This window comes from Biomphalaria glabrata, chromosome 1 (genome assembly GCF_947242115.1).
Source record: "Biomphalaria glabrata chromosome 1, xgBioGlab47.1, whole genome shotgun sequence".
In the NCBI taxonomy this organism is placed as follows: domain Eukaryota; kingdom Metazoa; phylum Mollusca; class Gastropoda; family Planorbidae; genus Biomphalaria; species Biomphalaria glabrata.
Window position 1 is genome coordinate 51,301,348 of NC_074711.1, and position 13,488 is coordinate 51,314,835.

General features: G+C 39.2%; 1 protein-coding gene across 4 annotated transcripts in view; it reads left to right on the plus strand.

Moving 5' to 3' along the window:
* The window catches only part of LOC106068580 (gonadotropin-releasing hormone receptor-like), a 290,469-nt gene that overhangs the window by 93,063 nt on the left and 183,918 nt on the right, over positions 1 to 13,488 (plus strand). For all 4 annotated transcript variants that reach the window (XM_056042538.1, XM_056042527.1, XM_056042546.1 and 1 more), the window contains exon 4: positions 6,107 to 6,311. In XM_056042538.1, coding sequence (XP_055898513.1) covers positions 6,107 to 6,311 — 205 coding nt within the window. The remainder of the gene's footprint in view (positions 1 to 6,106; positions 6,312 to 13,488) is intronic.

Here is a 13,488-nt window from a genome sequence, read left to right on the forward strand (position 1 = left end):
ATCCACACTGAGACTCTGGGTAGACTCTAGAAGCTCTCACTTGTAACCTGGATGGGGCCACTCTAGAGCAAATATGTTGCCGACTATGCTGAGACACTAGCGGATCCAGAACTTTGGAGTGGGGGGGGCGATTTTTTTCCAAACCCTAACCCTAACGCCCAGTAAACCCTAACCCTACGCATAAACGTGCATACAGCGCGCGCGCGCGCACACACACACACACACACACGCACACACACACGCACACACATATATATGTATATATATATATATATGTATATATGTATATATATATAAATATGAGAATAAAAAAGCAGCATTTCTCAACCTTCGGCGAAAACCAAAACAACTGGGGCAGCGCTATAAGGTTCTCTGGTGAAGTTCGGGGCGAAGCCCCGACACCATAAGCGTTTTCTTGCTTTTTTCACTGCAGAAACGCATTCTCCTGACAAGTACAGCTCATTATTCATCAATGGAGTTCGGGGCGAAGCCCCGACGCCATAAGCGTTTTCTTGCTTTTTTCACTGCAGAAACGCATTCTCCTGACAAGTACAGCTCATTATTCATCAATGGAGTTCAGGGCGAAGCCCCGACGCCAAAAGCGTTTTCTTGCATTCTTCATTACAGAAACGCATTCTCCTGACATCTACAACTCATTACCCATAAATGAAGTTCGGTGCGAAGCCCCGACGCCAAAAGCGTTTTCTTGCATTCTTCTCTGCAGAAACGTATTCTCCTGACATCTACAACTCATTACTCATAAATGGAGTTCGGGGCGAAGCCCCGACGCCAAAAGCGTTTTCTTGCATTCTTCATTGTAGAAACGCATTCTCCTGACCTGAAGCTCATTATTCATACTATTAAAAAACGACCTTTCGAATAATGTTGTACTTGAAAAATATTCTAATTTGAATTTATAGACCCATAATACATTGCAAACAAAACCGATTTGTTCCTTGAAAAGATAGGATACCCCACGTATTTAGATTTTTGCTTTGAGGATCGCCGCCGAAAAAAAACTTATTCGATAAATAGTATTCAAGAAAACTCTAGCATTAATTGTGAGTTATAGTCCCAACTTTATTTAGCTAGAAAAATATCAGATTGAGTAAAGGTTGGGAAAAGGCGACTATGAAAACGTTATTTGAGTTTAGAACTCATCTCAATCATGACTCTTATACTGAAAAATTTCGTTTGAATTCTAACTTTTCCAATGCAAAGTCTTTCTTAAAATACTTATGATAACTTCATGTGAAATTACAAAAACTCTGTCTGGAAATGGGAATGGCGGTAGAGTGAAAACGATTAATCCTCGCTCCTTTACTAATTTCTGCTAAAGATTGCATTTGGCATTAAAGAATAGGTATGGGGCGACTCGATATAAAAATTTAATTTATAGTATATATAAATTATATTAGTGACAGATTTTTTAAATTTTGTAATTTCTTAACTATAATACAAAAAGAAAAAGTATTGATTTGTCCGATGGGGGAAATGCGATTGCATGTATCGCCCCTCCCACCTGGTACAACCCTTTTTCATTTAAATTTTCTAATGATACAATTTGAGATTAGAGTGTGGTACGACATATTTACAATGGGTTCACATATCAATATGTAGTTTATATTATATAGATATTCAACTAATTCTATTCACAAACTATGATTCTCCACAAAAATAGGACCGCCCCCCCCCAGCACTCAGAGGGCTAGAGTGGGGAGGGCAGTACATGCAATCGCCCCCCCCCCCTCATCCCACCGAATCGGCCAAAATACCAGAAAGGGAGCGACATAATATAAAATTTATATATTAATTCAACTAATTTTGTTCACAAACTATGATTTCTCAATAAAAACGGACCGCCCCCCCCCACTCAAAGGGTTTAGGTGGGAAGGGCAGAAGAGGTATTCGTCCCCTCCCCCCACCAATCGGGTAAACAGGGAACGACATAATATAAAGATCGGTTAAAATATCAATAACAAGTTACAAGGATATAGATATTTAATTGATTTTGATACCATCGCCCCCTCCCGACCCCACCAAATCGGCCAACATACTAGAGGGGGGGCGAAATAATGTAAAAATAGGTTGAAATATAAATAATTAGTATATATTTTTAACATAAGTAATAAATTCGTATACAAATTGTGTGAATCCTATACTAAAGTTCGTCCGCCTTCCCCCCTTCGGGGGGGGGGGGGTCGGCCGAGTGGGGGGGCGATCGCCCCTACCGCCCCCCCCCTGGATCCGCCAGTGTGCTGAGGAGAGAGATGCCCCCTATAATTACTGGCTACTAGGGATGTAGTGGATTGGATTGAGCTCTCGGTCAAATATGACGAATGTTACCTACACATTTTTAAAAAACATTTTGACACGAAAGTAAAAGTACAGTGCGACGTTGGGTTTTCATGTGCTCCTTTACACTCTCGGTGTCATTAAGTGGAGTGACCTCCGACCTACGTGATAGGCTCACACGATAGCTACAAACCAAATTTTGATGTTTACACCCCAAGTGTTCCACCCTAAGGTCACACGTGCCCAGTAAGGATGGCCAAGTGTTCCTCCATAAGGTTATACCTGCCCAACAAGGATGGCCAAGTGTTCGTCCATAAGGTTATACCTGCCCAGTAAGGATGGCCAAGTGTTCCTCCATAAGGTTATACCTGCCCAGCAAGGATGGCCAAGTGTTCCTCCATAAGGTTATACCTGCCCAGTAAGGATGGCCAAGTGTTCCTCCATAAGGTTATACCTGCCCAGCAAGGATGGCCAAGTGTTCCTCCATAAGGTTATACCTGCCCAGCAAGGATGGCCAAGTGTTCCTCCATAAGGTTATACCTGCCCAGCAAGGATGGCCAAGTTTTCCTCCATAAGGTTATACCTGCCCAGCAAGGATGGCCAAGTGTTCCTCCATAAGGTTATACCTGCCCAGCAAGGATGGCCAAGTGTTCCTCCATAAGGTTATACCTGCCCAGCTAGGATGGCCAAGTGTTCCTCCATAAGGTTATACCTGCCAAGCAAGGATGGCCAAGTGTTCCTCCATAAGGTTATACCTGCCCAGCAAGGATGGCCAAGTGTTCCTCCATAAGGTTATACCTGCCCAGTAAGGATGGCCAAGTGTTCCTCCATAAGGTTATACCTGCCCAGCAAGGATGGCCAAGTGTTCCTCCATAAGGTTATACCTGCCCAGTAAGGATGGCCAAGTGTTCCTCCATAAGGTTATACCTGCCCAGCAAGGATGGCCAAGTGTTCCTCCATAAGGTTATACCTGCCCAGCAAGGATGGCCAAGTGTTCCTCCATAAGGTTATACCTGCCCAGCAAGGATGGCCAAGTGTTCCTCCATAAGGTTATACCTGCCCAGCAAGGATGGCCAAGTGTTCCTCCATAAGGTTATACCTGCCCAGGAAGGATGGCCAAGTGTTCCTCCATAAGGTTATACCTGCCCAGCAAGGATGGCCAAGTGTTCCTCCATAAGGTTATACCTGCCCAGCAAGGATGGCCAAGTGTTCCTCCATAAGGTTATACCTGCCCAGTAAGGATGGCCAAGTGCTCCACCATAAGGTTACACCTGCCCAGGAAGCATGGAGGCCGTGGCCTGCAGAGCATCTGCAAATTGTGTAAGACGCAAGTTTTAAAAATGCGATCAAAACTGCACGCCTTCCTTCCTAAACAAATACGACTCTGAAGCAACTCCTCTGAACCCACACAATGCTGATGTTAATGTCGGTTTGGACGACGCAGGGCACGAGATTTGCTAATGGCAAGAAAAAACACTCCATGGAAAATTCCAGGCTATATATATTACATGGTGACAATATTGACAAGGCCGCTCCTTAACATGGCTCAAAGCATGTCATCTCTACCCTGAAACAGAAGGCTGCAATACAGGACAGCGTAATAAGGCCAAATAATTACGAGAGGCAGATACTGAAACTCAACGTTGAAGACAAATGGTGAAAGTGCGAAAATGCGGGTGATTCAGTTGAACACAGAATTGCAGAATGTTCAGCCTTATCGGAATCTTAATACATAACCAGGTTGCAAAATTAATACATCAACACTTGGCCTTGATTCATAATCTGATTAAGAAACTTTTCCTTATTACAAATGTTCGCCACAAGAGGTTCTCGAGTCAGCTGATTACTTATTATACTGGGATAGGCCTAATTTGACTGACAAAACTGTGGATTTCAATCACCCTGATCTGATTTTTATTGATAAAAAAAAAATCATCATTGACATTGCCGTACCACTGTTTCATACTGTACGGAAAATTGACAAGGAAAAACAAAGAAAATATGGGAACCTAGGCTTGGAGATAAGAGGCTACAAACGTCGTCTAAAATAACAATATACTCTGTTGTTATATCAACTGAGGGGATAATGACAAGTGACCTCACAGACGGCTCCAAGGCCTTTAACATCCTTAAGAAGATTCTCGTTGCCTCTCAGAGGGCTTTACTGTTTCAGACATGCCACATCACCAGAAAATTTCTCAGTATACAGGTAGGGGCACGGGAGACTTTCTAATTTGGACCCCCTCCTCCTCCCATAGCTAGGCCGCTGATCACAGATGTTATTTTGCTCATCGTTAGATTGTGTAGATTTGTATCTGCATGAACAAAAGTTGCAGTCTACGTTCAACAAAACAAATTTAAGAAAATAAGCTCAAGTCTAATGGTCCTTACTAGCATTACACAGAGAACCTAAGAAGACATATATGTATCTGTTATGGAAGCAACTCGCCTGTTGTGTTATTCAAAGGACAATTATCCCCTGGCACAGTCTCCGACACACTACAGTTAGGTTAGCAATGTTTTCAATTGCTAATGTTTCCATTAAGCAGTCCTGTCTAAAGTTAACAACTGTCTTGTCCTGAGTAGTGGGAAGAATAATACTAATAATGAAAACGTAACATTTGGTATTAAAATCTTATTCGGGAGAATATACCGCTTATGTAATGAAAGCGACTTGTTCATTAAGTCTGTGTTTGTTTGAAAAAACAAACTATACGTGAACTACAGATAAACACTCCATCTATAGAACAAGTAAACGCATATAAATATCTAGGCGTTATCATTAACAACAAGCTTTCATGGGAAGACCACCTTGGAACTCTGACAAAGAAAACAGCCCAGCGACTCTTTTTTTCTATACAAACTCAATAGCTTTAAACTAAATAAGAAGATCCTTGAGACTTTTTACGACTATACAAAATCTGCTAACATACGGAATAACTTGTTGGTAAGGCAACGCTTCATCTAAATTGTTGCGACGTCTAGAAAACATCATTAAAAAAGAATCAAAAATTACACTCACAACATTACCACATTTAAAGGAACTTTTTGAACAAAAGTGCCTAAGAAAAATCGAAAAAATCATGGAAGACAACGGCCACCCGCTTCATCAGAACTACGCCAGGTCATCGCGAAGTGGGCGACTGCTGTCAATCAAAACAAGAACGGAGCGGTACAAAAACTCGTTCGTACCTCACTCGGTCAGACTCTTATCACCGCCACTCATTGATCAGGGAACATGCAATGCACCAAGATACCTGTGTGTAGTCGCTGAATGAACTCTTTATGTTGTCTGTTGTATTTATGTGTATTTTTCTGTTGTGTTGTCTTTATATGAGAAAAGAGTCCTTGTAATCACAACAAATTTCCGTAAGGATCAATAAAGCAGTCTTAGTCTTAATCTTAGTTTATTTGGAAACAAAATGAGGTCAAAGTGTCATCTAATATGGAACTTTGCAAAAACAAAAAAAATTCATTTTAAAACTTGGAATTGAATCAGTGCGTTACTGACTTTTGAACCACTGACTAACTAAAATGATTGAAGAATGTTCACCTTGTGATATTTTGACTTCAATAAACTTTCAAGATTTATAATAAGATCATCTTGAATTGTATAAAGTCTATATTTTATAATGATAAAATATCAGTGTTTACTTAAAAGAACCACATTTCTTTATTCTTTGAAATGGCTCAATTTTTGTGTTTATATTTTCAAAGTATTTTGTTAGTGTTTTGTTTAGTTATTGTGTAACTCCTACCACTGGCATTCTAGACATACCCAAAACAGTTCAATGTATTTGTAACTCCCCAGATTGTTGTGTTCAGTGCAATAAAGGGACCATTCAAAGAGGACTTCTATCAATGTGTTACGTTTGGTGCCTATGACAGCCCCTGGCAGTCACAGATGTACGCCATCGCTTCACTCATGCTTATGTTTGTTTTGCCTTTAGCTGTCATTGGGACGGCCTATGGTCTTATATTTACGACAATCTCTAGGAAGTCTCGAGAACATTCAGGTGAGTTTCCTTATTACCTTTACTTTTTCATTTAAGACAGGTTCTTAAGTTTACCATCATTCTGGTTAGTTAGTAGCAGTCTTACAGCAGAACGTGACTGTCACATTGAAGGATAATGAAAAACTTCCCAAAGTTGTCGTCCTCCGGCCTCCGTAGTAGAATGCCTGAAGGCTGAATGTAGATACTACCAGAACACGATTTAACCCATGTATGTTTGATACATATGGCTAGCTTCCAACAGGACTAAAGGGGAAGAAATCCACGCCTGTACGCTGAGAGAAATCCTGATCTGTGGTCAAAGGATTTATAGGGCGCTCCGATACCTGAACTGGACCTTGTCCATGTTGATAGTACTTTAAGAAGACATCCTGAACTGGACCTTTTTGATGATAGGCCTGTACTTTTAGAAGAAATCCTGAACTGGACATTATCAATGATAAGTTTTGTACTTTTAGAAGATATTTGACACAGCTTCTTGTATGACATTACCTGGTCCTCAAAGACGTTTATGTCTAAATGCCTCTATCACGTCCCAATCTTATTTAGAATCTTACATAACTCCTAACTACACACAAAAATTAAGGGAGACAATTTGTACGTCATCAATATCTTTTTTTTTACTTAAAAAAAAGGGGGGGGGGGATAAGAGACAATTTTCCAAATTTTGTTTCCCATATTACATTAGTTTGTTTTGTGTGCGGCTTTATATAAAAATACAGACTTAAACGTAGTCAGATATTCCCAGGAAACAAAACAAAGTATCAATTTAAACCCGAGACTTAATATTTCTCTAAATGGATTGCAAACAGCCCGAGCTCTTAGTAAAAACAAAAGCGAACGGACATTCTATGTATTTGTTTCTTTGGGTGAGAATATTTGACCATGTAAAAATGTTTATTTGTTTGTCAAGTTTTTATGTGAATCTTAATGACAGTTTTGTCTCTGGCTTAATATTTCCTTGTGTTTCCTTGTACTTTCAATGCAGCTATTTGAATAAAGCAGCTTCATTTTTTTTTTAATTTCAATTTCATTAGGGCCGTTGTAACAGCGCAGAGTCAATGTAGGACTTTTTTTTTTCCTTTTCAAGGACGAATTTCTAAAGCAAGTAAGGCTAATATTTAAATCATATCAACAAGAATATTAACAAGGATATAATACAATAGCAACTGTTTTGTGACCTCTCAATAAGAATAGCAATGGTCGTGTTGTAATACATTAGCAACTTATCGTGGCCTTGTCGTTTTAGAGTCGCTGTATTTGTAGTATTATTATTATAGACTTTCCATTGTCTCTGCACAGAAGAGCTACACACATATTCTTGATTGGAAACAAAGAAGTAACACTTTGCTGGTTTGAAATTGTATCTGTTAAAAACTCAATGCACAGATCAAACTGTCGAGGTAGATTAGAAAACACAGTCATAAATGCAATAGAAAGTGAAAACAGACAAAAATAGATATTTTTAAGAAGTTTTATTGGACTTACATAAAAGTCGTGCTTTCTTGATCCTAATGCGCAGTCATGCGTGATAATTATTAACTTTTATCAACCACAACAACTGTGATCTCAACAAAACAAATGCAACATAATCAGCAAAAACAACACACACTGTCACGATTGTGTTTTGGAGAGATGTGTATTGTCTCCACATATGACATAGCTGGACTCGGAGGTGACAATAAATGTATTTCAAAACACTACTTGTAAACACAGCGCTGGGTATATTTGTGTTGAGTTTAAACTCAGTTCAATAAAATAAGTCATCCAATGCAAAGAGAATACAAGTGAAATCAGTAGAAAGACCCATTTTGATGATACACGAGCAAGTAAATACACTGGTGATCAATAATCCTTTACAGAATATAGAATACTTAGAGAAATAGCTAATGATTAGAGACCAACGACTGAAAACAATGAACAATGACCAACCTTTACGCTCCTTTACACCGTACAAGGACTCTTTTAGATTGTTAATGTCACTGACAGTAAATTCTACAGGCTTCTCAAATTCCAATTTGACCCTACATCAAATCGAGGTTATCTAAGGATCTCACGCACATGCAACGTGACCTAATAATACGGACAGTTCACTTACTACTGGTTAGCCGTTATTGTGTGCTGTCAAGCATGACATTATATATATATATATACACACACACGTAAAAAAACGGTTCCCCTTTCAAACCATGCGATCTATAGGCTAGATGATGTTAAGGTCATATGTTACTTTGGCCAACGGTTATCGAGCAGGGTTAACAACGACCAACCTCCTTTACTTTCCCAAACTATAGTCAGGTACACATTAGAGTTAAGTGGACCCAGGGGCGCCCTAAGGATTCCGAAATTCAAAATCAGTCTTCACTGAGAATCGAACTCAGATCCCCAGGTTCGGAAAGCAAGCGCTTAACCACTCGACCACCTCACCTCCCACACACTTATGTGGGCGTGTCACAGGTTGCACCCAGCGGATAGGTTTCTGGGTTGTTGTTTTAAATATACAAAACATAAACTTTGTCTGGTCATACTGATTCTAAACAAAAAATGGTTTTATCTGGGATAATGGGGGGGGGGGGAGGTTTGAAAAGTGAACCACATTAACATGGGAGGGAGCTTTACAGGTCTGAGCAACTTTGAACAGGAAAATAAGAGTTCTGGTGATATAATTTGATTTAGCGAATATAATCTAGAAATTATGGCTGGTAACAAATGTTATACAATGTAATCTAGCAACTATGGCTGGTAACAAATGTTATACAATGTAATCAAGAAATTATGGCTGGTAACAAAAGATATATAATCTTATTTGGTAAAATAGTTCATAGCATAGTATTATGTCTACTAATTGTGATAGCCGGTCAAACCAAATAAACATTTTGATATTTACATTATGATTAAGATAGCTGGTACCAACAGTTAAACAATCTCAGCTAATACGATGACAAGTTATACAATCTCAGCTAATAAGATGACAAGTTATACAATCTCAGCTAATAAGATGACAAGTTATACAATCTCAGCTAATAAGATGACAAGTTATACAATCTCAGCTAATAAGATGACAAGTTACACAATCTCAGCTAATAAGATGACAAGTTATACAATCTCAGCTAATAAGATGACAAGTTATACAATCTCAGCTAATAAGATGACAAGTTATACAATCTCAGCTAATACGATGACAAGTTATACAATCTCAGCTAATAAGATGACAAGTTATACAATCTCAGCTAATAAGATGACAAGTTACACAATCTCAGCTAATAAGATGACAAGTTATACAATCTCAGCTAATAAGATGACAAGTTATACAATCTCAGCTAATAAGATGACAAGTTATACAATCTCAGCTAATAAGATGACAAGTTATACAATCTCAGCTAATAAGATGACAAGTTATACAATCTCAGCTAATAAGATGACAAGTTATACAATCTCAGCTAATAAGATGACAAGTTATACAATCTCAGCTAATAAGATGACAAGTTATACAATCTCAGCTAATAAGATGACAAGTTATACAATCTCAGCTAATAAGATGACAAGTTATACAATCTCAGCTAATAAGATGACAGGTTATACAATCTCAGCTAATAAGATGACAGGTTATACAATCTCAGCTAATAAGATGACAAGTTATACAATCTCAGCTAATAAGATGACAGGTTATACAATCTCAGCTAATAAGATGACAAGTTATACAATCTCAGCTAATAAGATGACAGGTTATACAATCTCAGCTAATAAGATGACAAGTTATACAATCTCAGCTAATAAGATGACAGGTTATACAATCTCAGCTAATAAGATGACAAGTTATACAATCTCAGCTAATAAGATGACAAGTTATACAATCTCAGCTAATAAGATGACAAGTTATACAATCTCAGCTAATAAGATGACAAGTTATACAATCTCAGCTAATAAGATGACAAGTTATACAATCTCAGCTAATAAGATGACAAGTTATACAATCTCAGCTAATAAGATGACAAGTTATACAATCTCAGCTAATAAGATGACAGGTTATACAATCTCAGCTAATAAGATGACAAGTTATACAATGCGATCCGATATTTGTAACGTACTATTTGACTTGTCTGAGCTCTAGTCATGTAGAATAGAATTGTACTGGTGAAACCAGAGTGGATACAGCCACTCAAGTGTCTTCAAATCTTTTTATGCCACATTTTTATTGTATTTCTCAAGAAGCCAAAATAAATGTATTACAAAAAGAAAAATGTTACAGTCAATAAATAAAAAATTCTATTTAATCTTATTTTCTGATAGAATTATTACTTTTTACTTCTTTGCCATCTGTATCTTTCACGTGGAGTTATTTTTGTAGCGAATGCAGACATTTCAAACATAAGGAAGGATCTTTAGATGAAAAAACAACAACAAAAGAGTGTTGTAATCTATTGAATTTGACGAACTCATTTTCTCATCCAATTTTAAAATATTAACTAGATCTATGTTGAAAAACATAAAAAAATATCGTCACAGATTTGGTCTCATCGTGTTTTTCACAGATTTGATGACGTAGAGACCCAAATGAAGGAACATTTATTCACATCTGCTGAGAGAGTTGCTCATGCAATGAAGCCTAAAAAAAATTGTTTTGTGTTAAGTGTCGTTGAACCAGTGCAGAAACAAATGATGTTTAAATAGACTCTCAAAGAAGAGTGTTTCAAAAATAAACTACAGACATGAAACTTCTAGAACAAATTAGTTTTTTTTCTCTCGTTGGTGGGAGTAAGATTTAAAGTAATAATTAGGAAGAACAAAACAGCACCGGGTCAAAATTACACAGACGAAGCATTAGCCCTAAAGGAAAGATTGATTCAACACGAGCAGTTTATCTTTTAATTAATGTCAGCGTTAGTTCTAATCCAGTTTTTTAATATTTGTTTTAAATCATATTCTACCACCGCAGTCCCTCTCCTTGCAACTTCAATTTAATATCTTGGATAAGATACCAGAAATTATAAGAATCTAAAGAGAAGCTAATTATAATCAAAGAAATATACAATAAAAGTTGACATCGCGGATCAAAGTTATATAAGACATAAGGACATGTCATTATTTAAATGAATCAACCAAAGAGTGACAAGCAGTGACCTAATGCTTGGATAGTCTCATGTCATTGTTTCTTTCAAAATTAACTCAAACATTTTATTATCTTCTGGGTCATTAAAGACATTTACAGACAGTCCAAAGTCTGGTTCAGTGTGAGTGACAGTCTGAATCAGTGTGAGTGACAGTCTGAATCAGTGTGAGTGACAGTCTGGTTCAGTGTGAGTAACAGTCTGGCTCAGTGTGAGTAACAGTCTGACTCAGTGTAACAGTCTGACTCAGTGTAACAGTCTGACTCAGTGTAACAGTCTGACTCAGTGTGAGTGACAGTCTGACTTAGTGTAACAGTCTGACTCAGTGTAACAGTCTGACTCAGTGTAACAGTCTGACTCAGTGTAACATTCTGACTCAGTGTTAGTGCCAGTCTGGCTCAGTGTAACAGTCTGACTCAGTGTAACAGTCTGGTTCAGTGTGAGTAACAGTCTGAGTCAGTGTGAGTGACAGTCTGGTTCAGTGTAATAGTCTGGCTCAGTGTAACAGTCTGACTCAGTGTGAGTGACAGTCTGGTTCATTTTGAGTGACAGTCTGGTTCATTTTGAGTGACAGTCTGGTTCATTTTGAGTGACACTCTGGCTCAGTGTGAGTAACCGTTTGGCTCAGTGTGAGTAACAGTCTGGCTCAGTGTGAGTAACCGTTTGGCTCAGTGTGAGTGACAGTCTGGCTCAGTGTGAGTAACAGTCTGACTCAATGTGAGTGACAGTCTGGTTCAGTGTAATAGTCTGGCTCAGTGTGAGTAACAGTCTGACTCAATGTGAGTGACAGTCTGGTTCAGTGTAACAGTCTGGATCAGTGTGAGTAACCGTCTGGCTCAGTGTAACCGTCTGGCTCAGTGTAACAGTCTGGCTCAGTGTAACCGTCTGGCTCAGTGTAACAGTCTGGCTTAGTGTAACAGTCTGGCTCAGTGTGAGTGACAGTCTGGTTCATTTTGAGTGATAGTCTGGTTCATTTTGAGTGACAGTCTGGTTCATTTTGAGTGATAGTCTGGTTCATTTTGAGTGACAGTCTGGTTCATTTTGAGTGATAGTCTGGTTCATTTTGAGTGACAGTCTGGCTCAATGTAACAGTCTGGCTCAGTGTGAGTAACAGTCTGGCTCAGTGTGAGTATAGGAGTATAGGAATATGAAACAAGCTGCCCGCAGTTAGCGCTGTCCCTGACACTTATAGCGGGTGACTTAAGATTTGGGGACGGTGCGCTGTGCACACGGCACGGCCCGGTCTGGCCCAGTCAACCGATATGGCCGCCTACCGTTGGGTGCCCTCAGACAGGACAGGGGTGAAGAGCCCCATGTCCAGGCCTGGTGGTTGGATAAAAGCCTTTCTAACCATCAACGGGATAATGGCGCCTACGGCGCCGATTCCCTACTGGACTTCATCGAAGGCTCACTGTGAGTAACAGTCTGCTTCAGTTTAGCAGTCTGGCTCAGTGTGAGTAACAGTCTGGTTCATTTTGAGTGATAGTCTGGTTCATTTTGTGTGACAGTCTGGCTTAGTGTTACAGTCTGGCTCAGTGTGAGTAACAGTCTGGCTCAGTGTAACAGTCCGGCTTAGTGTATCAGTCTGGCTCAGTGTGAGTAACAGTCTGGTTCATTTTGAGTGATAGTCTGGTTCATTTTGTGTGACAGTCTGGCTCAGTGTAACAGTCTGGCTCAGTGTGAGTAACAGTCTTGCTCAGTGTAACAGTCTGGCTCAGTGTAACAGTCTGGCTCAGTGTAACAGTCTTGCTCAGTGTAACAGTCTGGCTCAGTGTAACAGTCTGGTTCATTTTAAGTGATAGTCTGGTTCATTTTGTGTGACAGTCTGGCTCAGTGTGAGTAACAGTCTGGCTCAGTGTAACAGTCCGGCTTAGTGTAACAGTCTGGCTCAGTGTGAGTAACAGTCTGGTTCATTTTGAGTGATAGTCTGGTTCATTTTGTGTGACAGTCTGGCTCAGTGTAACAGTCTGGCTCAGTGTGAGTAACAGTCTTGCTCAGTGTAACAGTCTGGCTCAGTGTAACAGTCTGGCTCAGTGTGAGTAACAGTCTTGCTCAGTGTAACAGTCTGGCTC